We start from the raw sequence: 22,293 nt of genomic DNA, 5'->3' as shown, positions 1-22,293 counted from the left end.
TCTTAAAGGAGAGCAGAGGGAGGGGGAGGGACACGTGACGATTTCAGTCTTGTCTAAGCAAGGCCGTGCAAATAACTTCCTTTTATCCAGAATTAATGACTAATGCGTTAACTGGCCTCCGAGTGGGACTGTGCTTGCCTGGGAGCGGGGTCTGCAGCAGGGGCTGTGCAGCCTCCTCCACCTTCCACGCTGCTGGAAATGGGAGAGGGTTTGTCCACCTTCGGCTGCAAGGCTGTCAGTGGAAATAAACGTAGCTTTGTGTGAAGGCAGAGCACGGGAGTGGATGAGAGAGAGACAGGGAACAAAGGGAAAAGGGGAAAAGAGCGAGGGCTTTACGAAAAGGAAGTAGGAGCCTTGTGCTTGGAAGAGCAGGCCTGCCACACGTGGCTCAGCAGGAGGGACGGCCCTTGGAGGCTGAGGGCTGTGGGTACCTGCCATCGATCTGGGTGGTGGCAAAGTTTGGGCCCTTCCTTATGGGTTAGCTCACCGTGGTGTGTGTCGTTAGCTCCTCGTGAGGATAATGGGATTACAGGACCCTAGGAGGCCAAGGAGGGATGGCTGTTGCGGGGAACTGCCCAGTGTGACCTCCACAGAGGGATCGCCATCGTGCTGCAGGCAGCCAAGAGCATGTTTGGGGCTGGCACACCAGGCACCTTCCGAACAACAGCCCAGAAACGCCTAAGCAAGGGGCCAGGATTCTCATGTTGAGGTGCCCTTTAGCCCTGAGGTGTGAGTTGCTTGGGAACAGCAGGCCATCGTTCAAACCTGAGCTTGTCTCTAGAGAAATTTTCTCCTGTGGTAGCTCTGAGGCCTCAGCCGCCTTCCTTGGGGTGCAGTGCAGCTGAAGTAGATCACCTTTTCCCAAATTCCTGGTGATTCTGCCCAAAATGGAAGGGGTAGAGGGAGGTGGAGCACGCGGTGCTCCCATCCCCGTGCTTGGCTTGGTTTGGTGGTGTAACACGGTAATCCCACAGCACGCACAGGGAACGGTATGGTCTCGCCGTGGGGATGGTACGGGGGAAGCTCTGTTCTTCATCAGTGCTGAAGCCATGAGGAGAAAAACAAGCCTGCAACATTGCCTGGCAACACAATTATTATAATAGGGTTTGCTTCTTCCTACACTGCCCAACAGAATTATTTTCTCCATATGGTGGAGCTACTCTGTTTTTAACCGGTTCTTCCTGCCCCTTCACCAGATGGCTGTTTCCAAGCAGGACCTCGCAGCTCTGGTGTGAGGCTGATCTGAGAGCAGGAGGAGGAATTACAGGTGGGAGCAGGCTCAGGACAGGGCTGCCAGCCCTGGTCTTGGGGGAACGAACCTATCTGGAGCGAGACATGAGGTTATCATCATCAGGATGAATGTTTAGATGTTATCGAACGGGGAAGCTCAAAGCTAGCATCCTGTTTGTTTTTGTGGCTGTGAGATTTTGATGAGAAGACGGTGATGAAGGAGCTCTAATGGGGTACACAACATGAAGTCTTCCCCGTCTGTGCTGCTGGGTCACTTCAGGCCTGACCTGTCACAGCTTGTTGTCCTTCTGTCTCAGGTGCTAAGCACAGCTTTGCTAATACACTGCAATCCTCATCTGCCTTCTTGCTATTCTTGTCCTCCTGGGGCAGGGCACCCACCTGTAAGCTTCTTGTTGCTCCCCAGCTGCCAGGGAATGGTTGTGCTGCACCACAACGTGCCTCTGCGGCGAGAGCATCCTCGGGGTGCCAAGGACAGGGGGAATAAAAATAATATATAAAAAAAAAAAAGTACAAAAAAATACAAGGGAGATGCAGAAATTCCAACCATAGACACAAAGCGTTTAAAATAAGTAAACCACTTCCTCCGTTTGCACTCAAAGGAAAAAAAATAGCCCACCTGGGTTCCGGGTAGCCAGACACTGCACCTTTTTGTGTCCAAGGGCCTTCCTCATTCGCTTTTAGCTGCTTTTCTAAGGAAATGGGACGCGTGTGATCACTCTGCCACTGCCTTCCCCTCAGCTTTCAAATCCGGCGGACGAATTCAAGCAAATTTGATGCAGGGGGAGGGGTCTCAGCGGCATCGAGTCCTACATGTTTCATGAAAATCAGCAGCTGGGCAGAGCCCCTGTTAATGCACGCCCCGGGGGAAAGGCTGCAGTGTCAGCTTGCCACTTAATGGACTGCTGCAGGAGCGAGCTCTGGTCTGAGACCCCTCTCCGCAGGGAACCAGGCTCCTTTCGTTCTGCTGCTCACCGCTCAGTTAAAGCACGAGCCTTCCCGTGGCCTTTTTTTTCCCCTTTTTAATTATTTTTTGTTGTTTTTCTTTGAGACTTGAAAACAAAAATAACACTTTTCATCTTCAAAGGGCTTTACGAACATCAGCTAATTAACCGTTCCCTCATCTAGCTGGCTGCTTCAAGGAAGAGTGGGAAAGCAGGATTTTTTTATTATTATTATTTTTTCTGAAAGCGAGTGAGCTGGATTCTCAGAGGGCCCATCGGAGTCCTGATGGGTCTGCGCCTGCTGCTCCACGCCAGAGCGCGCGGCTCCGTACCACGTCGCCGCTTGTGCTTTGTTTCTCTAGCAAGTAAATAAATAATGGAATTTCGAAGCAACCCAGAGATGTCCCCCAACACATATTGCACAGCTTATGGGTAACTCATCGACCTGAAAAAGCTGTAAATTGACTTAATTGGGAGGGGAAGAAAATTCCCATCGTTCAACCCGTACACATTAGATCCTGAAATTTTCTTAGAAATTACCTTGAAAGCATTTAGAGCTCTTTTGTTCTAATGTCCCTCAGGATCTTGTGGGCATTTTCAAAGCCAAGACTTTTGGACATCTGGTCCAGATCTCCCCCCTTGGTCCAGCAGGCTGTACTAGGGTGCGATGTCAGTCTTGCTGCTGATGTGAGAGCTCAACTGGAGTTGTCCGTAGCTGGAATATCTGTGCCATGATCAGAGTCAAAGGAGGCAGCTCACTGCTACAGCCATCCCGTGCTGCTTTTTTGATAGCTTGGCTAAGGGAAGCCTCATCTGAATGCAGGAGGTGCCCCTAAGCGTTGGGAAGTGGGGAGTTTGGCTAAGATGAGAAAAGATTTGGCACTCCATGTGTGGAGGGGAGATTTTGCATGGTGCCTTTGAGACACAAAAACCAACGTCCGCTGTGGGTTTTCTACGGCATCCTCTCCAATGCCCGTTGTGAATCCAGCTCAGAAGTAAAGCTTTAGGGGTGGCTGATGCTCTGTGGTTTTGGTCCCATAACAAACGTATGGAAATGCCTCGGAGTATTTTGGTGCGGTAGGATGTGGTTACGGCCAATACAGTGAGTTAGTCTCAGAGGGGAGCAGCGCCACGCTTTGGGTTCTCTGGCTTTTGTGGAGGATGCCTAGAGCTCCTTGGTTTTTCTGAATCCTCCTGGTATCTTGTTTTCCATCATGATCAGCCTCAAAGGAATTTGAAAGGCTTTCCCCTTTCTAGGATTCTTTTTCAAAAGCAATTCCATATTTCATTTCCTCTTGAGACTGCTAGTACAGGCTTTTCCAGTGTGATTCTTTCTTCACAAACATCAACCGTGTGTGAAGTTTTCTGGGGTCCAAACCAGGAAGTTCATGCACCTTTGTATCAATGAACGACATTTGTTGTGCAGGACTGGCACTCATCAGCATATTTTTTCCCCCACTTTACATCAGCACAGTGTTTTGTTACAGGTTTGGTTGCAGTTAGAAAATAATGATTTTAGTATTGTTAGAGGATGAATTAATTGTAATTTCTGGTGAGATAGAAAACGAGCAAAACCAGAAAATAGTTCTCAGATCGATGGCTTAAAGTATTTCTCACTATTGTTGCTGCAGAAGAAGTTTTTCTTTCCTTTCTCATTTACTACTATTCTGCAACTGAAAATCCTGGCTCCAAAAATACTGCAAAAGGAAGAAACAGTGATTACGGAGAGCAGGTTCTCAAAGGAAACTTTTAGGTTTCCCCAAAAGTTGTTTTTTTTTTTAAATGTAAAATAATAAAGAATATAAAGACCCTCAGGGTTCCCTGCATCAGAAACGTGATGCTGTACTTTGAGCAGAAACATAGCGAGTCCCCTGCAAATTCACTGTCTTCAAATCATTGCCTTGTGCTTCCCCTGCCCATCTCCGCATAACTCTAATTTGGCTGCCCGTAAATGCATGCATAAATGCGCGAGAAATGGGTCCAGAGTGGCCCTCAAAGCCTTGGTTGAGTCTGCAGGTCTGGTAGATAGGGGAAAAAAAGTGTAATTTTTCTTTTAGACTGAGAAGTACTGTTCAGGCGTCGGGGGGAATGCAGTAAACAAGGAGCCCGGCGCTGCCGTTTTTAGACAAGGCACTGCTCGGAGTAGGATTGCACTTCAGGAGGTGCTAAGTATGTTCAGCAATATTGGCATTTTGTTTCGGTTGGATGAAGATCCGAGAGCAAATCTGAGCCTTTCATGAATGGAAACAGTCTTCCCTCGCACACCCCTGCTTTGCTTCCCTGCATCACGCTGCAGAGACCCGCATCCCTCCCACCTCCATCCCACCTCCACCTCAGCGGAGGGGTGGGAGCTCCTCACGAAGCAGGGAACGCGTCCCAGGAGCTCCCCTGTCCCAGCTGCACTGCTCTGCGGGGATGGCAGGAGCTGTGCTGCCGAATCCTTCGGCAGGGCAGCAAGAGGAAGAGTCAACAAAATCCATAATTAATAAAGCAGCGGTGGTTTGTATCTGGTGCTGGGCGGTGGGTGGGACGCGGGGAGAGGCGGGTGGGAGGAGGCCGCGGGGTAATTATAGATGTGAAAAATGAGGCAGGAACGCGCGGTAACCTTTCTAGGTTAGCCGTCTGCATGATCGATGGCCTGCATTGTTTTCTCTCTAACCTTTCCATGAACCTCCCCTTAGAATAACAGGGGAAATATAGTTATTCCCTTCCCTGTCTTGTTTGTTAGGAAAGTGCTCATGTCCAGCCGTCTTATTGCACCCTCAGCCTTGCCGTGTGCAGGCAGTACATCACATTTCAGGTAATTACTTACACCTTGTGCAGGAACATCACCATCCTGCCCCTGCTCGCATCCTCTGTCTGCTGGGGCTCCCCACCTGGCCAGGTACCGCTGCTGGAAACAGCGCCCGCTTTGCTGCCGCGCTGGGTGAACTGAGCACTGCAATTTCTACGGCTGAAATAGATGCACATGGAGCTGTGGGGACAGCGATGGGGACAGGGGCAGCGAAGGAGGTGACAAAACCTAAGATTTGCTGTGGACACCAAGCTGCTGGGGTGATGAATCTGTGTGCTTACACTGTTACTGGTGGCACAGGCTTAGGTAAAAGCCCCTTTAAGTGAAGATGTCGGTCCACCTGCATCCCCTGGCTGCTGGAACACGCTCTGGTTTTACCTATCAAACCCAAACTCGCTCTGTTTTCAATAATTTCACAGCCTTCGAGTGATCGGGTTTCTTAGAGTTGCAGTTCTGAAGTTTATAAACCCCGAACTCCTTTGTCAGGAGGAAGATAGCATGGTTGAGGCAATTCAGAGGGAAGCATATGATGTACACCAGATAAAATTGCGACATGCAAAAAATGTGAAGAATGCCAGGAAATGGTCTTGAACTGCGCAGTTGACTTAGAGGGCTAAATGGTTACAGGCAGTCGTGATAACTGAAGATACAAATGTGTACATAAGGGAGCCCTTTCTTTCAAGAAAGGGTGGATCTTTGTCTTCATGTCCTGGGAAGTACTTTTGATTGTTGTGTTCATTCCTCTGGAGTAATTACCAAACTTCCCCTCAGCCAAAACCATTCCTGATATATGGGGATTTCTTCGCCCTTTACAAGGACACTCCTGGCTACTTGCAAAACAGTCAAATTAAGAAATGACGTCCGTACTGCAGCGAGATCCAAGGACAAATTAAAAGTTAAAATTAATCAGACGGGAATCATTCCAAATTCTGCTCTTCTGTAGCAAAGAGGAGGAAAAGTTTCTTTTGTTTGTCATTTTTCTGCAGATTTTGTCTCTCCAAAATCTCTCTCGTGGGCTACCTAAAGTTTTAACATGTAGAAAATGTTTATATTTTTTTCAGAAGATCGGGGTAGCTTTAAGGATTTGTTTTGGCAAGAAAAAATTGAAACTGTAAAAGGAGACATTTGAAGAGTCCCAGAAACAAATATATGACTATGTGTTGACATGTTATGAAGGTGTTGGGAGCGACTCCTTACTTAAAATTGTGTTGAAATTTGCACTTACTATGGATTTAAATTCATCTGCTTCACACTTTAATGATTGAATTTAGTCTCCCGGTTTGGTACAGAGATGCGTTGGAGAACAATTGAATTTTCCATGTAATGATTTTAAATGAAGAATGAACTCACTTTTGCAAAAGACTTTTATTTTACGAGTCTCCCTTCTGTTGCCCTTCCACAAGAACTGTGATTCCTTCTGAACCGTTCACGCATTCATGCTGATATCCTGCTCTTCTGTCCGGCTCCTGCGAGATGCGTGGCATCTACGGGTAGAGCCAGAGCTGAGGAGGAAACAAACCGGTGGTTGGAACAGGCAGGGGCCTGAGATTTTAGGGATGATCCTTTGTCCTTCCTGAAGATTTGCTGAAACCTTCCTGCCTCATGTCCCTCTGGTACCCGGCAGTGGGGTAGCAGCATGTCCCAGCGGGGCCCATCACGGCCTGCGGGGCCCAGGCTGCAAGCTGGCTGCGGCCTGGTTGCAGGTCCTGGCTTAGCAGATGCTGAGCAGCAAGTCCCAGAGCCTGTAATTCCAGGGTGATCAGGGATTTGTAGCCAGCTTGTGAATCTTTTAGGTCAGGGGCTGTTTTCTGTTTTGTTGTGTTTTTTTTTTTTTTACAGCACCTGGTACGGTAGAGCCCTGCTTCATCCTTCCAGATATTAGCCCAAACATCAGTACAATAAAAAGTTAAATTCTGAGAGGAACATAAATTCATGTTCCTCTAATTCTGTGAAAGAACAGTGTTTTGTGTTGTTTGTTGTTTTTTTTTCCTCTCAGTGCTGTGCCCTGCTATTTGTACCGGGAGCTTTTATCACATGCTCTACGTTTTGCTTCGTGGTGTGTGTTTATCCTCGTAGAGCTCGAGTTAAATTTGGAAATTTTCAGCTCTCTGCTGCAGAAATAGCCAGCTCCAGTGTGCTCTGGGTACTTCCACGGGTGGGCTGGCATGCCTGGGCCTTTCCCAAAATGACTTTGTAGACCAGGCAGGTCTTCCCAGCAGAGGTCGGGTGCTGCGACTCACTGAGCTGGGCATTGAATTTTGCGAATGGTTCCTGACACAGCTCCCTACTACCTGGCTGGGTGACATTTACAGGTCATTTCACCTCAAAACCTGCCTTGCATCGCTAATACCGTTTCTTTAGAAAGACCCTTCAAACCCATGTATTATTAATGTGATTCCCGAATATCATAAATAGAAGACACGGTGGTCTAGTAGCGATGGCACGCTGTTCTCAAGGACCCCGCTTCTTTTCTTGGCGCTGCTACGCTCTCTCCATATGATCTTGGGCAAATTGCTTCCCCAATCTGTTCCATTGTCACCACACGTCGTTTTAGATCATAAATTCTCTGGAACAGACACAGTCTTTTAGCACGTCATCTTTTAATGTCTAGCGTTATGGGGCTCCAGTCTCCACTGGGACTTCTGCGTGCTACAGAAATACAAATAGTTGCTACTAATAATAATATTAAATCTGTGTGGCTCTTCAGAGATAAGTGAAGGGCAGTGCTCCTTTCTCTGAGAGGCAAGCAGGATAAGTACTTTATTTTTGTCTTTGTCTTTTTTTAATTAAAAAAAGCAGCCAGTGGACATGATTAAAAGGGAAAAAAATAAAGGAAAGCTGCAGAAATTTGATACTTTTAGCCTCAGACCTGCTACTTGCTGTGTGAAGCCAGTCTTAGGATCATGGCCAGAGCCTGGTTTGTATCCCTGATTGCCAGGGTAGAAATTGTTTGAAGCCTTATACTGGCAGTTGGCTTGGTAGTCAGCCTAATCCCATAAAACCGCCATACAGCTTGGTGCAACTTTGGGTATTTGCTGTGAGCAGAAGTCTCGGGGAACATTACAGATCCGGCCCAAGGAGCTTCGGTTGGCCGATACGTGGCAGGGCTCTGGTCTGGAACGATAAGGGACTGGGCTGGAGCTGCGAGTGGCCGGATGGGAGGCATCGGAGGCAAGAAGTCAACTCCTGACTGCATCTGTGTGCCACGGGATTTTTTAATTATTATTCCATTTCCAAAGAAGAGCAGCAGCAACAACTGAAGGTCTTAAATATTCAGCAGTGAAAACAATAGATTTGAAAAGGAAAACAAAAAGTTCAAGCCAGCTCTGGCATTGGTGGACATTTGGCTCTGAGGGAAGCGAGAACAGCTTGGATTTGCATAAATTGCATACTGTGGGTCAGAAAGCAGTCAGAATTATGCTTGCATTGCAGTGGCATGAATGGAAGCACATAACTGGCATTCTTCCCCTCTTGATCAGATGCCTCCTTCAGGGGATCTCTGCACCCAATGCACTGCGGCTCATCCATTCGCTGCCTGGCATGGATGGGGCTTTTGTTTTCAAATTACGATTTTTCTATTCTCCGCTTTCTTCCATAACCTGCGAAAACCCCAGCCCGCCCTGCCATGCGTTACCCTTTGTCTGAGGGAACAACCAGAGGTCACAGTGTGCTGTTGCACCACCCCACATGCATGTTTCTGCACTTTGGGGGCAGGATGGAGCTGCTGTGCCCCAGGGTGATGGTGGTGCTCAGCATCGTGCCCCTTCTCTGAAGTGCACAGAGCCCTGAGTTTCAGAGCCCAGGTTGATGAGCATGTTCGTGATCCATCCAGCCCGGCTTTCTCTGGGGATGTACTAAGATGCACGCCCGGCTGGGACAAGCTTAGTGTGTCTCTTGGCTGAACCAGGACCCGGCTTTCTTTTCCATTATTGGGCTTAATAGCTTTTCTTGCCTCTTAAGATTTCCAGCTCAAGTGCAACAAAGACTTGCCAGTGGATTCAGATTCAGCAAAGCACTTAAATGTGTGCTTAACTTTAACTGTATCCAGTGCCCTCTGGGGGACTCAGGCAAGTATTTGCTTCAGGTTACCCATCTGGTAAAGGGCTTTGCTGAACTGGAGCCGCAGCCTCCAGCAAGCACATACAGTGCTGCTGGAAAGTTATGTCGGTCAGACAGCAGCAGCCACGTGACAGCCTTGCCATCTGCAGATCGCTCCTGTTCCCCTCTCTGCCTTAGAATTAGAATAGTTCAGCTGAAGGGGCCCACAAAGATCAAGTCCCACCCTCACAGTACAGAAATTTTTCCCAATGTTCAGTCTGAACCTCCTCTTTATTTTGTGAGGCTTTACTCTGTGTCGGCATGGCCACCCAGAGTGCCTCCTCTCTGATCCACGATGGCTCTGCGGTGCCACTGGCCACACCAAAGGCAGAGCTTGTGGCCATGCCATGTCCTCTCCTGGGATGGTACCCACCGTGCTGTGGTCCACCCAAGGACAAAGGCAAATGGCAGCTAACAGCTACTGGTGGCTTTGAGCCTCTTGATTTATCCACAGACAAATGGTTTCACCTATTGGCATTAGGAAATCACATTGACTGGGGAGATTGTGTTTGTTTTTTTTTTTCTTTGGGTCTGATAACTGAAAGGGCAAGTCCTCCTTTAATATTTTCCTGGCCTGGCCTTGGTTCTTTTGTACCTTGTCCGAAAAAGCTTTTATATTCAAGGCACAGGGAAAATGATGTTTATAAAACAGAAAGTACGGGAATTTTCATTCCCCTCTGCCTTTAGGAGGAGGAGAGCAGCTGGTGGAGAGTGGATGAGAAAGGCTTTATCTGCTATATTTTGGTTACTGCGCTTTGAGTGATGGGTTTAATAATTGATAGAGCAATTTAGCAATGATCCATAATCCTGAAAGAAGCCTACGCTCCCCTCCCTCTGCCTCTCCCTCCCTCCAAGACTGACAGGCTGCTCTCAGTGTTTTTGTCTGCAAAATTTCATCCCTTGGTTTCTGTAAACAGCCTGACATGGGAGAGGAGAAAAAAGCAACTGTTTCTAAATCTTTTGTCTTGTTTCCACAAACAGCTGCGCTGCTTTCTCCAGCTCAGGGCTTCAGTCATTTGCTCCCGCTGAAGGGAGCTGGAGGTTTTCTCCCCGGCCCTAACCTAAACGGAATGTATATGTGCAATGTATGCATGAGAGCAGAGTGGGTCCACCCAGCAGCCACCCCTCCTTCCCCACTTAAACCCTGCGTTAAAGGCTTCTCTTCCAGGATTAACCCATGCAAATTCCTTTTCACAACAGCCTCGTGCTGACAGTCGTGGCAGGCGTCAAGACCCCACTTGGGTGCCTGGTGTGTAGGTATCTGCATGAAAACCCAGTTTTGAAGATGGATGCACACGACCTGTACTCACCCAGCTCACCCCTGCAGCAGCACAGGGCTGTGTTTGTGGCACGTGGTGTGCATCCCTCCACAAGTTTTAGCTCTCCTAAATTCTGTGCATGATATCCATCTCTCTCTATCCACGAGAAGTGCACGCAGAGAGCAGAAAAGGTGACAGAAGTAAGCAAAAGGGGAGAAGAACAGACAAGTTTTTAGGTACCAAATCTGTGTTCAGGCAAAGGGAGGAGGAAGAGGGGGAAGAAGTACAGCCTGGCAGAAAACTGGGTATAAGCATAGTCAAGTTAGATGTATCAGGTTTTCTTTTTCCATATATATTACATAGACGTCAGATTGACAACAAGTTGTAATTAAGCATGACATCAAGTCAGCTATGCACAGCTGTATTATTCCTTAAAATTACAAGGGGCGAGGTCCTTTGGGGCACAGTGAGGTTTATGGTCTCTCCACCATGGGAGGTCTGGAAGACAAGCCGGCTGAGTGCTTGCCAGGAGGGACATAGGCATAGATGGCACTATATCGGGGCAGGGGGGCAGCGGGTGGCTTCCTGGGGTCTGGGCTAGCCCTAGGAGTCTCTGGCACAATCCTCTGGAGTATTTTCACCCTTAACAGCCAGCACTGGTGGAACCTGAGCAGCGTCAAGAGATGGGTGGTTTGGTCTGCTTCTGTGATTTATGTGCTACTAAATAGCCTTAGTGTAATGATAGGTTCCTGAAGCTTGTTTGATAATTATGCCGCTCAAGTCCAGAAGTAATTCTGGTGTAACTTGCTCTGTTTTGAGAAGACAGAAAGAACTGTGTGTGCACTCGATAAAAATGCCCTGGGACCTACACCTGAACTCCCCGAAATGCTCCCAGCTATGCAGTGTTTTGCCTGGATATGTAGGAGGATCGGGGTGACCTTGCTATTGACCAGTGTGTACCTACCGTACTGCATGAAGTAGTTGAGGTGGAAAGGGGCCTTGGGGGGTCATTCAGTTCACCCTGCTGCTCCAGGTATGGCCAGCTCTGAGATCAGAGCCTGAGCTTGTCTTGCTGGAGCAAGTGATATCCAGATATGGCCTCACAAGCATGGCTGGAGGTGGGTAACCAGCACCTGCCATCTGCTGGCCCTGCGGCTCGCCACACAGCCTGGGAGGCCTTTGGCCCCGCTACTGCCAGGGCCTGCGTTCATCCCCAAGGTGTTCGTGGCCTTTCCAGTTGAGCTCTCCCCAGCTATCATCACCCAGGTTCACCCATCCCAGGTGTGGGACTCAGCGTTTGTCCTGGCTGAGTGTCACAAAGTCCCCATTGGCTCATGTCTCCTGCCTGCCCGGATCCCTCTGGGTGGCAGCGTGCCCTTGTGGCAAGGTCCCCCCAGTTTGGTGTCATCTGCAGGCCGGCTGAGGGTGCACTGTGCCTCCTGCCCCAGGCCAGCGATAAAGATGTTAAACAAGAAGGGTCCCAGGATAAACCCCTGCAGTACCTCACTTGCTACCAGCCTCCAGTTTATATTTATGTCCTGTAACATAAACCAGCACCGAAGGCTGAGTGGATACAGCTTCCAGTCCTCTGAGCAGATACAGATATTTTCTGATGTGTTGCAAACTAATCTGGAGGGATGGGCGAGGGCAGTGTGAGCAGTTTCTGCCACCAACAGCTGCCTACAGCCTCCTTCAACAACCATCACCTAAAGGCAAGGAGCAGGCACACTCTGTGCTGAAGGTGCCAGCCAGCATCAAGTTTTGAGTTTTTTTGTTTTGTTTTGTTTTGTTTTGTCTGATCTCTATACTTGCCCATGAAGGGCTATGCTGAGACAGTGATGCTTAGCTACGGGGCCCTCCCAGAGGTGGGGAACTATTCCCAAGGGGGAGAGTTTTAAAATTCAGAAAGAGCCCAGCTCTCTGAGCCCAAGTCTGTGGAAAAGAATTTTTTTGGCATTTGTTTTTAATGTCCTGTGATGTGTGGGTGAAAAAGCCGGTAAGCTAGACTGGTAATTAATTTTGCTGACAGAAACACCAGACAATGAAATTACCCTGCCACAAAGCTGGGTTGCTAAAGTAAATACTCTGCCAGTGGAAGGCCTGCAAGTAGGACAGGGTCATATGTGAGGTGCAAGCAAATGATGAGATGGTGCTTCTCTCTCTGGGGACCTGTGGGGACCCTCATGCCCTGGGTGTGGACAGAGAGGAGATGTGTGGTCCCACACTAATTGCCAGCAGTTCTCTACAGGACACAGATGCCTTCAGGTGCTGGGGCACTTGGTGGACCTAGCGCTGAGCCAAGGAGCAGGTCGTCCTTTGCTGGCCAGGGCAGTGATGTTGTCTGGGAAAGGGACGGGAGATGTGGGAATTGGGGATGGGCTGGCTGCTTCTCCCTTGGAGGTGTGTGGGAGGAACCCAGCTGAAGAGAGGGCACAAAGTGCACAGAGCCCAGCCCTTTTACGTGGTGCCCAGTGACAGGACAAGAGGCAATGGGCACAAACAGAAACACGGGAGGTCTGAGCATCAGGAAGCACTGTGAGATGTGCATGAGCTGTAGACCAGGTGGTTGGGCCTGTGTGCTGAACAGTGCATTTCGTTGAGAGACATCAAAGGCAGCTCATGGCAAAGGAAGGACAGGAAGGTGAAGTTTCCTGGTTTCCCTCTGCGTGCCTTGTGCTGGAGGCTGGAATTACTGTGCTGAGGGCACTGCAGATGCACAGCCGGCACGTACCAAGGTATCTGGCAGCGAGCTGCCTTTGCATGGTCTGAAACGAGGTCACCGCCAAAATTGAAAGGTTTGGTGAGCTTGTGTTTAAAACAAGCGGTATTATTGGGATGGAAAACACTTCACTGGGCAGCCATGAAGAGATTTGTTGAAGACAGAGTAAACCACACATTGCTGTTCTGGGAGAACCTGCCGCCACGTGAATTTGGGTTTGTAATTACAATACTGTGATGTGCGCACTTTAATAGAGTATTTTACCCTGTTATATAGTGTTACCAGCTGCAGAATGGAGAAATCCCACATAACAACTGCCTAAGACATGAAAATGTTTTCTTTCGCCTTGGAAAAGAAAATTACAACATTCTTAGGGCAGCTGAGCTAAATCTGAGTGCTTTTAGGAATAAAAGGGTCAGTTGTGGAACGGCCTGCACACGCATTTTAGGACAGAGTTACTTAATATATTAATTATCTGTAAAAAATGGTGGGCCAGCAGTGAAGTGCCTGAGTGTGCAGATACCACAGAACTGTTTAAGTTATGCTGCAGGAACATTTAAGGGATTTGATCTGGGTTACAAACAACTTTATTCCAGACCAGCGCAGCATTGAAAGGCAGTAAGCATCTGAAGAGGAAAACTGAACAATTTCTACATAATTCTACATCTTAAATTAACTGTAGCTCCCTTGGAGAAAGGGCTGTGCATCTCAGAGGATCTCCCAGATAAAACATCTGCTGAAATGCCTAGCGTCACTCCAAAAAGCAAACAAAATACTAGGTTCAGGGAAGACTGGAATGCCAAAGCATTCTGCAAATAGCACAAAATAAGTCTGGGGAATATCCTTGCGTTTAAAACTGTTTATAGATCTGCTCAGCCTGTCTCCAGGCAGTCATGTCAGGAAGAGGAGCTGTAGAGTCAGGGGAAGGGGACTGAAACATCCACGGGATGGAAAGCTAAGAAGCCAGAAGCTGCTTCATTCAGAAAGAAGACAAGCAAGGGAGAACAAAGCAGAGAGATAAAAATACCTTGTGCTAAAAGGAAAGATGATTCAAGATCTTAGGTTTTCACCTTTAGGCCAATTCATGTGAGCATGAAGCGAGAGGTGACAAATTTAAAGCTGATAAAGGAAAATCAGGCTTTAAACAACAGACTTGAGATGTTAATTAAAGCAAAAAGTTGTCTCTGGAACTCCGTGCCACGATGTGTGATTGAAGCCAAGATCTCACCTTGCCTGAAAAAGCTGGCATGTGCTTTTGCTAAGAAAGGGAGGAGTTCTGTGTGTCTGATAAAGGTGCATATGCAGAAGGATGTCTGTGTGCAAACCAATCTCCACCTGCCAGAGGTTCGGAGGAGATTTTATCAGGCGACGAGCTGTTCCTGTGCAGGACCTGTAGCATCTCCACCACAGGGTTGGCATTGGCTGTCAGCAGGGAGTGCCAGCGGCCACTGCCGGGCAGATGGACAGACAGACGTTGCTCCCTTTGGGGTGACTCCAGCTCTCCCTTACGCATGACAAATGGGAAGTGTCCGCTAGCGGAAAGTCAGGAAGCCCGCTTGGTGCACGATACCTGTCCTTCTCTTGATGTCCTAATGACTGGTTAATTAACTTAACAAGGTCTTTTGTCTTCGGGCTGCTCCCTCTCTGTGGAAGAGCTGCAGTGAGGAAATGAAGGCAGGGCTGTGAGAAAGCCGTGACACAAACGCTGGCATCGGTGTACGCACAGCCCCGCGGCATTTAGGTCTGGCCCTGCTCACACAGGGGTTCTCACCACTGTTCCAAATTTGTCGTCGGCATTCTTCTGTTTGGGCTTTGATTGAAAGTAATGTTTAGGCTTGATAGAGTACTACAAATACCAGCTTTCAAACAGGGAAAATAAAGTAAAAATACATCACCGCCTCCCCTCTCCACAATGATAGGTCTGGTTTAATATAATGAATGGCATTCTCTTAAGTTGCCTTTTATGTGTCTGAATGGTATGGATGAAATGGCATGGGCGCTGGCCTTGTGTTTTACTTCCCAACAGTGGAGATGCAAAACTTTGTTATGTGAAAAAGAAATTCTCATCTAATTGCAGAAGCTGGAGCTTTATGGAAAAACGACTGGACAGCTGAAGACTCGCAATAAAAAATGAGGAATTTTGGAATCTCAAATTCTAGGTCATCCTTTCTCGCAGGGGTCTGGAGGTGTTGGCAGCATAAGTGTGGGGAGAGAGGGGAGGAAGTGTGTGCTGCATATGACAGCAGTGCGAGTGTTTTTTTTTATGAACAGGGAGGTTTCTAGACAATATCACGTTGGGAATATCCCACCGCTAGTCCACCCCTCCGCTCCCTCCACTTGAGTTAGTGGGAGGGATCTGAAGTTCAGGCAACGCGAGGCTGAGCTCTCATTAGTGACCAGGGACATTTCGTTCACAATGTGGAAGGCAGACAGGGAGAGGCAGATGGCTTTGAATGCAGGATTTACATAGTAATGAGATTCAGGTCACCATAGCTGTCTTTTTCTCTCCGCATTTTGTCTAGGTGTCGACTAGTGTGCAGGGATGACGGAATAGGAAGGAAAGGAGGAAAATTAACCCCTTGTTCCTAAGCAGAGATTGGTGTTAGAATAAAGTTTGTCATGATGGGCTAAAGAGCAGTGGGATATGAAAACAGCAATCAAAGCTGAAATTAGAAGGGCTAAAGGTAGCTGCTTCTTAAGTTGCTGTCATGTGGTTGTTGTTTTTCTGTGTTTGTTTTGGGAATGGCACAAAGCAGACTAGCCTTAAAATCCTAGAAATTCCCTTAATTCTTACATTCCATGTCGCTAGTTTGAGAACAAATAGTTTGGGGCTTTTATCATTACAGGTCAGCCCCAAAATGGAGAAGTTTGTGTACTGAAGATAAGGCATGGATTCTTGTTACATGGCCTTTGCTTGTTTCTTTGGAAAAAAAAAATACCGTTTTGCTTGGTTTCTTAGCTAAAGACTTGTCTTCACATGACTGTGTAATAGCACGATTAAAACATAATATTTTCCACTGCAATCGGTAATCCTTAGTATGATCTCACTGGTGTCAGATCTTATCCTGATGACAGATGGGAAACTGGGAACCATGGATGGTGGCACTTGATTTGCTCAGTAGTCAACCTCAGACATTCCCCAAATATGCATCAGGGCCCAAGAAATCCTAAGGCTATTTTTAAAATGATGAAAGTTTTAAAGCAATGTGTGCTTCTTTCTCTTATCTGTCTTCTTCTTTTTTTTTTTTTTTCAATAGTTAGAGGAGGATGGGAAAGTTAAGTTTTCCTTTCTGTTGTGCATCACCTGACTGCGGGAGGTGAGGCTTTAAAAGACAGCGTTGCAAGATCTGCAAGAAGAGCAGGAGAGAAGCCTTAGGCGGTCCCTGTGTAAAAAAAAGGAATTATAGCACTGAACTGCGTGTGGAAATCTGGGCTGAGGTGGGGAAAGAAAGAAACGCGACTTGGGGAAGTCTGAGCTAAGAGACTGCAGTGGTACAACATGACGGCTGTGCTGCCTGCTGCGGCCTCATCCTCATGGAGAGAGGGAGCTGAAGCTTTTACCTCCTCTGTTTCCTCAGCTGGGCTGGCTAATGTCGAGACCTGCTGAGCAGAGGTGTTTCGGTGGCCATCTTCTGAAGCAGGCAGTAACTACGTGGCGGGACTGCCGCCGCTTTTTGCCCGTTTCAGCTGAAAGAGAAGAGGAAATTTAATCAGGTGTCTGGGACAGATTGGAAAGCAAAGGCTTCTTGGCTACTTCCTCCCGAGGAACAGACTTAGATCTAATAGATCTAATTAGGTTATTTCTCTGTTTTATGCTTGCATCCATTTGTTTAAAAAGTCAGTAATCCTTTTATACCAGTCCTGTAATGATTATTTAATGTCTGGCTGTTTGTGGAGCCCTCCGAGCGTGGTGAATGGAGGATGTTTTGTAGCAGAGTCAGCGTGGTTCCTCAGCGAGCTGGGCCTGGGCGCCTCCAGGGGGGATCTCAGCTGAGCGGCCTGGAACGTGTGCCTCGTCTTCCCTCCCGCTGAAGGAAAATAAGGGCAGCTCTCCCCTTTGTAAACTGCTGTGAAATGTAAGGCCTCGGCAGGGCTCTCTCTTGACTAAATGGTGCCAGAAGATTTAGCCAAAGATAAATATTCACCATCTAATACTTGGTCGGCAGGTACTTTGCCAGCAGGCAGAGGAGCCCTGCAGTAGGAGCAGGAACACTTGTTGACAGCAAGCAGCATCTCGAGTGTCAGTGGATCTGTTCTGGTGGCTAACGTTTTCTAACCTATTCCTTTGCAGAGCCCCTGAAATCATCCTTGGTTTACCATTTTGTGAAGCAATCGATATGTGGTCATTGGGATGTGTCATTGCAGAGCTGTTCTTGGGCTGGCCTTTGTACCCAGGAGCTTCAGAGTACGATCAGGTTGGTATTGATGTCGCCCTGGCTATTGATAAGAGCTAAAATGTTTGTGGCCTTTTTTTTCCCCTTTTTTCACAGTGAACAGATGCCAACTTTTCCCGTTTTGCTAACAGGAGATATTTGCATGCAATTCTTACCCTCCTGAGTCAACTTTTCCATTATCCACCCAGAGTACTGTAGGTAGCCAGTGTGCTATTCAGCATGCTGACTATTAAGAACTGACTGCCTAAGTGAATTCTCAATCAAGAGTAAACGTTCCCGTTGGCTAGAGAGCTCTGTACATGTCTCTAATCATTGAACAGAGCAGGCACCCTTTCTCTACTGTAACAGCAAGTATTAAATAAAGGTTTATTTGTTAGAAGAAACTGCATGAACTCCACTGCATTTCATAATCCCTTTTATGAGGGTGTATATTAAAAGCAATGACAAGAAAGAGAACGTTCACAGTGGTGTAGGTTTCTAGTTAATATAAGCTGTCGTGGTTCTCTCCCTATAGGCTTTTATGCTTCCTTTGTACTCCTAAAACAGATAGCACAGCGGCTTCTAGAGTCAGGGCTGCAGAACAATTTCCATTCTGATAGTCTTCTTCCAGATGATCTTAGCTTTCTGCAAATACGGCCTGAAAAGGGTCTTTTTACTTTTAGAAAAAAAATTTAAAAAAAAGAGGGAAAAAAAAGAGGGTAATAAGTAAATAACTATTTCGCATATGAAAATGTTTCTTTGACTCATCTTTCACAAACAGTATTTTTTAGCCTGAGTTTTAAATGTGGTATTTGGCAGGGGAAATATCCCGCAGTGAAGAGATGGGCCATTAGTGATTCCAAAGGAAATCAAATGTAGCTGAAAAACTTCGAAGCGTTTGAAAATCACATACCAAGCATGAAGAGCAGATTTCTTTCTCCTCCCCCCACCCCCTGCCAAAAAGTCGTAAAACACACAGCTGAAAAAGAAATCACCATATGTACCTGCCCAGCTTAACTGCGCAGCGCAAAGTTTCCTCTGCTGAAGTGCCGTGAAGGCTCCTGGGGAGCTGGGAAGGGGCAGGAGCTAAGCCTGGCCCCTCACTGCAGCGTGTGCTGCCTTGCAGCTCTTGTGCTGGGCTGCAGGAAGGCTTCTGCTGCTTCTCAGGTGTTTGAGCTCCCATGGACGTAAGGAGCTGCAGAGCCAAGCAAGTCAGGCTCAATGGGCCAGGGTCGTGAGTGTTTGGAAGACGTTGGAACCACAGCTGCTTTTTATGCCTCTATTATGTGTTTGTTTGTTTTTTTACTCTTCTCTGTCTCTTCTCTCAAAAACATTTTAATTTTTTCCGTAGGATTTCTAGAGTAGATGAACATTTTACGCATTTTGCAGAGTCTGCAGTAAATTTGCAGTGCGAAATATTCAGAAGTCAGGAAATGCCAAAGTTCAGGTTTCATGTGCCACCCCAGGCGTGTGTTATATCAGTCTTTAATTATGTAATCACATACCCTCTCTCCTTTGAATAAATAAATTTAAGTCTTGGATTCTGGAAACACATGTGTAGCATCTTATAGCTGTCTGAATGCCAGCGAGGTCATAATCATGGAAGTAACCCAAATAGCAAATGAAGTCATGTAGGCGATAGAGATGAAGTACTTTACACACCATGAGGGTGTCAATGTGTTTGAGTGTATATTTCATCTAAGTTCAAAGATAGTCACTTCATAGTTTTCTGGTTTGAACTTCAAACTGCTGCTAGGAAAGGCTGTGTGCTCAGCTGGGGATATAAACAGCAAAAGTTAGAGCGCAAATATCAAATTATTGAAATTACCTCCCAGAGAGGAGAGTGTGACATAAAAAGGTGCAAATCAGTGAAACTCACCACTGAAATCTCTGTGTTGGTCTTCCCCTCTGACCTCTAAAACCTAGGGACTTTACTTCATCCGCAGATTTTGTGGCAGCATAACACAAGGGTAAGTTTCCATAGATGCAAATGATAAATGGAGGAATGCCGTACGGGAATTCTCTTTCCTGTCATTCCTTTCAGTGTGGGTTGTTTTATTTTTTTTTATTTTTTGGTGAAGTCTAACTGTGCACTACGTTTTCTCTTTCTTTCTTTGTTCCATTGTTTTAAATGCCTCCTGCCCTCCTTCAAGGAAGACCTCCAGAGATCTTCACAGGATGAACAGTGACCTCTCATCCTTCTCTTACAGATTCGCTATATCTCACAGACACAGGGCTTACCAGCAGAGTATTTGTTAAGTGCAGGGACAAAGACTACAAGGTTTTTCAACAGGGATACAGACTCACCGTATCCTTTGTGGAGGCTGAAGGTAGGAAGACGTTCCCTTGTTTCTTTTACCTTGCACTTGTTGGTTGGAAGTGAGGAGACAACCGGGTTACCTCAGAGCCTAGGTGTACGCATTTTGTGATACACCACAGACACTGGGGTGGGTATGGCCCGAGGTAAAACTGCCATCACAGAAGTCTGCAGCCCTTAACTCACCTGCTTGGCACAGATTTGTGGGAAATTTAAGTCCAGAGTTCACCTGGAAATATCCCTCGAAGTACTCAGTGAATTAATGTGTAATTTAAATGAAACATGCCCCGGGCAGACTTCGCTCTAATATCTACTGCACTGAGGAAAAAAAAGGAAAAAAAAAAAGAAGGAAGAAAAAAGCAGAAAGCATTTTATTTCTGACAGTCTATCTACTATCTATATCTACTTGTAATGCAAGTGGGCCTTGAATCTCTTGTACCAGCATGTTTGCTGTATTCACTCCCTAAGGAGAGAAGCAGTGGGCTTCTGGCTGTAAGGATGAGATGCTGAGCTTCACAGTGGGGCAGGGTGTAGAAAACCTTTGGGACACCAGCCTTATCTGGGAGATGGTCCTCCTTTGGAGGAGGATCCTCTGAAGTGAAAAAGAGAAGAGAAATCTCCAAATGACACAAAATGTGTCATGTAATCACAGTGGAGAAAGTGTAGATGTTATGTGCTCAGGCAAGAGGCACGTAGTGGTCTCTAATGAGGGCAGGGTGAGGCATGAGCTGGAAGTAGCACGTAATTCGTAGCTGATTGCTGGGCAGTTCTGGTCAACGCCTTTCTCGTGTTTTGAGCAGACACCAGATGATCATGAGGCAGAGACGGGGATTAAGTCGAAGGAAGCAAGGAAGTATATTTTCAACTGTTTGGATGATATGGCACAGGTAAGAGCATTGGTGAGTAACAAGCAAGACCATTTTGCATGCTTTTGGACAACACCGGGAAAGAGGAACTACATGTTTTCTGCATGTATCGCATTCTTTTCTTTGAGAAAAAAAAAAAAAAAAAAAAAAGAAGAAGAAGATTATGCCTACCAAATCATCTCATTATGTACTAATTTGTAAGGGGACACATGCACAGGGGCACGTGTTTTCAATGTGCTGTAGTAAAGCAGCCTTGGAAAATGGCTAAGTCACATGTTTGAGTGTCAAAGTCCTGTGTTTTCTCTAGTCTCTCCGCAGCCCCTCCATGTGACTGCTGGCAAATCACTTCACTCCTCTGTTCTTTAATGTTTCCATTTGTAAAACAGTGACGTTGGAAATACCCTGACTGTAACAGAGCTCTGTGAAGTGTGACTGTTTTGGGGAATGAGGAGTACTAATTCACTGCGTCAGTTCCATGTGGTTGTGAAAGTTAATTCCAGCATAACCACTCCTGTGACTGTATGTCTGGAGTTGGTGCTATCAAAGGCTAGACACTGCAGCATTCACAAGCAAACATACAGAAATTGAGGAATGAAATCAGGAGAGACTACATTAACATATTTTTTTTTTTAATGATACCTGAATGGAATATTTCCCATAAACTTACTGCCAATTTTTATTTATTTTATACGTGTATATATTTTGCTCACAGTACACATAGTAAAATATCTGATAGCACAGTCCTTTGTATGACAAATATACTGATGGCCAGAGCTTGCCTGCTACCACATGGAAGCTGTTCATCTTCAGTGGAGGGTGACTAAGTGTTTCATTAGCCATTGACCCAAGCCAGCTGAACACTTAACAGTCTGTCTGGAGATCTGACATGCACAAGCCAGATGACAGCGTGACTAGCCACCCCGGAGTCTGCCATGCGACTTCAGCAACTCCTTCTGCAGATATGGAGAGGCGCACGGGGCTTGTGCTCCAATGAGAAGTAAACACAGTTTGCTGAGGACCTGGCCATCTGTTTTTTCCCCTTGGTGCTCATCCTTGTCCTTTCTCTTTTAGGTGAATATGACAACAGATTTGGAAGGAAGTGATATGTTGGTGGAAAAGGCAGACCGACGGGAGTTTATAGATCTGTTAAAGAAGATGTTGACGATAGATGCCGATAAGAGAATAACACCGATTGAAACTCTGAACCATCCTTTTGTCACCATGACACACTTGCTTGATTTCCCTCACAGCACACAGTATGTGGCTTTCATTTCCCTTGGGTTTTGAACTGAGGGGTAAAGAATTGGTTGTTACTGAGACCAAATGTATCTGAGGGATATTTTTTAAAAAATTAAACCCTGAGTTTTAATCTTTTTCTGGTCAAGAAAAAAAGACGATTGCCAAATCTAAGGTTGTAAGAATTGTGTTGTAGGTGCTTGGCTTTTAAAACACAGCAGAGTGTACTACATTCATTATGTAAATATTCAATAATTACATATGTTTGCATTAAAATGCAGAAGAAATTATGCAATTAGTGCTGAATGTATCAGTATATCTCCAAGTAATATAGCCCTGATTGTTAGTGCAGTAATCAACCTTATCTGCAGTGGGAGCCGACCCTTCCTCCCAGAACCTTCCCATCTCGCAGGGGTCAATCTGGGGCTGTTTGCCATTT

General features: G+C 46.6%; 1 protein-coding gene across 5 annotated transcripts in view; it reads left to right on the top strand.

The window, feature by feature from the left end:
• The window catches only part of HIPK2 (homeodomain interacting protein kinase 2), a 132,575-nt gene that overhangs the window by 70,617 nt on the left and 39,665 nt on the right, over window positions 1-22,293 (top strand). For 3 of the 5 annotated variants that reach the window (XM_084536237.1, XM_084536235.1, XM_084536238.1), the window contains exons 3-6: window positions 17,354-17,477; window positions 19,646-19,765; window positions 20,553-20,639; window positions 21,690-21,874. In XM_084536237.1, coding sequence (XP_084392363.1) covers window positions 17,354-17,477; window positions 19,646-19,765; window positions 20,553-20,639; window positions 21,690-21,874 — 516 coding nt within the window. Of the gene's footprint in view, window positions 1-17,353; window positions 17,478-19,645; window positions 19,766-20,552; window positions 20,652-21,689; window positions 21,875-22,293 lie in introns of all 5 variants that reach the window. The other 2 variants (XM_084536236.1, XM_084536234.1) reach the window with 1 other exon arrangement.

Source organism: Aythya ferina (genome assembly GCF_964211825.1).
Source record: "Aythya ferina genome assembly, chromosome: 1".
Classification (NCBI taxonomy): Eukaryota; Metazoa; Chordata; class Aves; order Anseriformes; family Anatidae; genus Aythya; species Aythya ferina.
The sequence above is the reverse complement of the archived record's forward strand: the minus strand, read 5'-3'. Positions and strand labels throughout refer to the sequence as shown.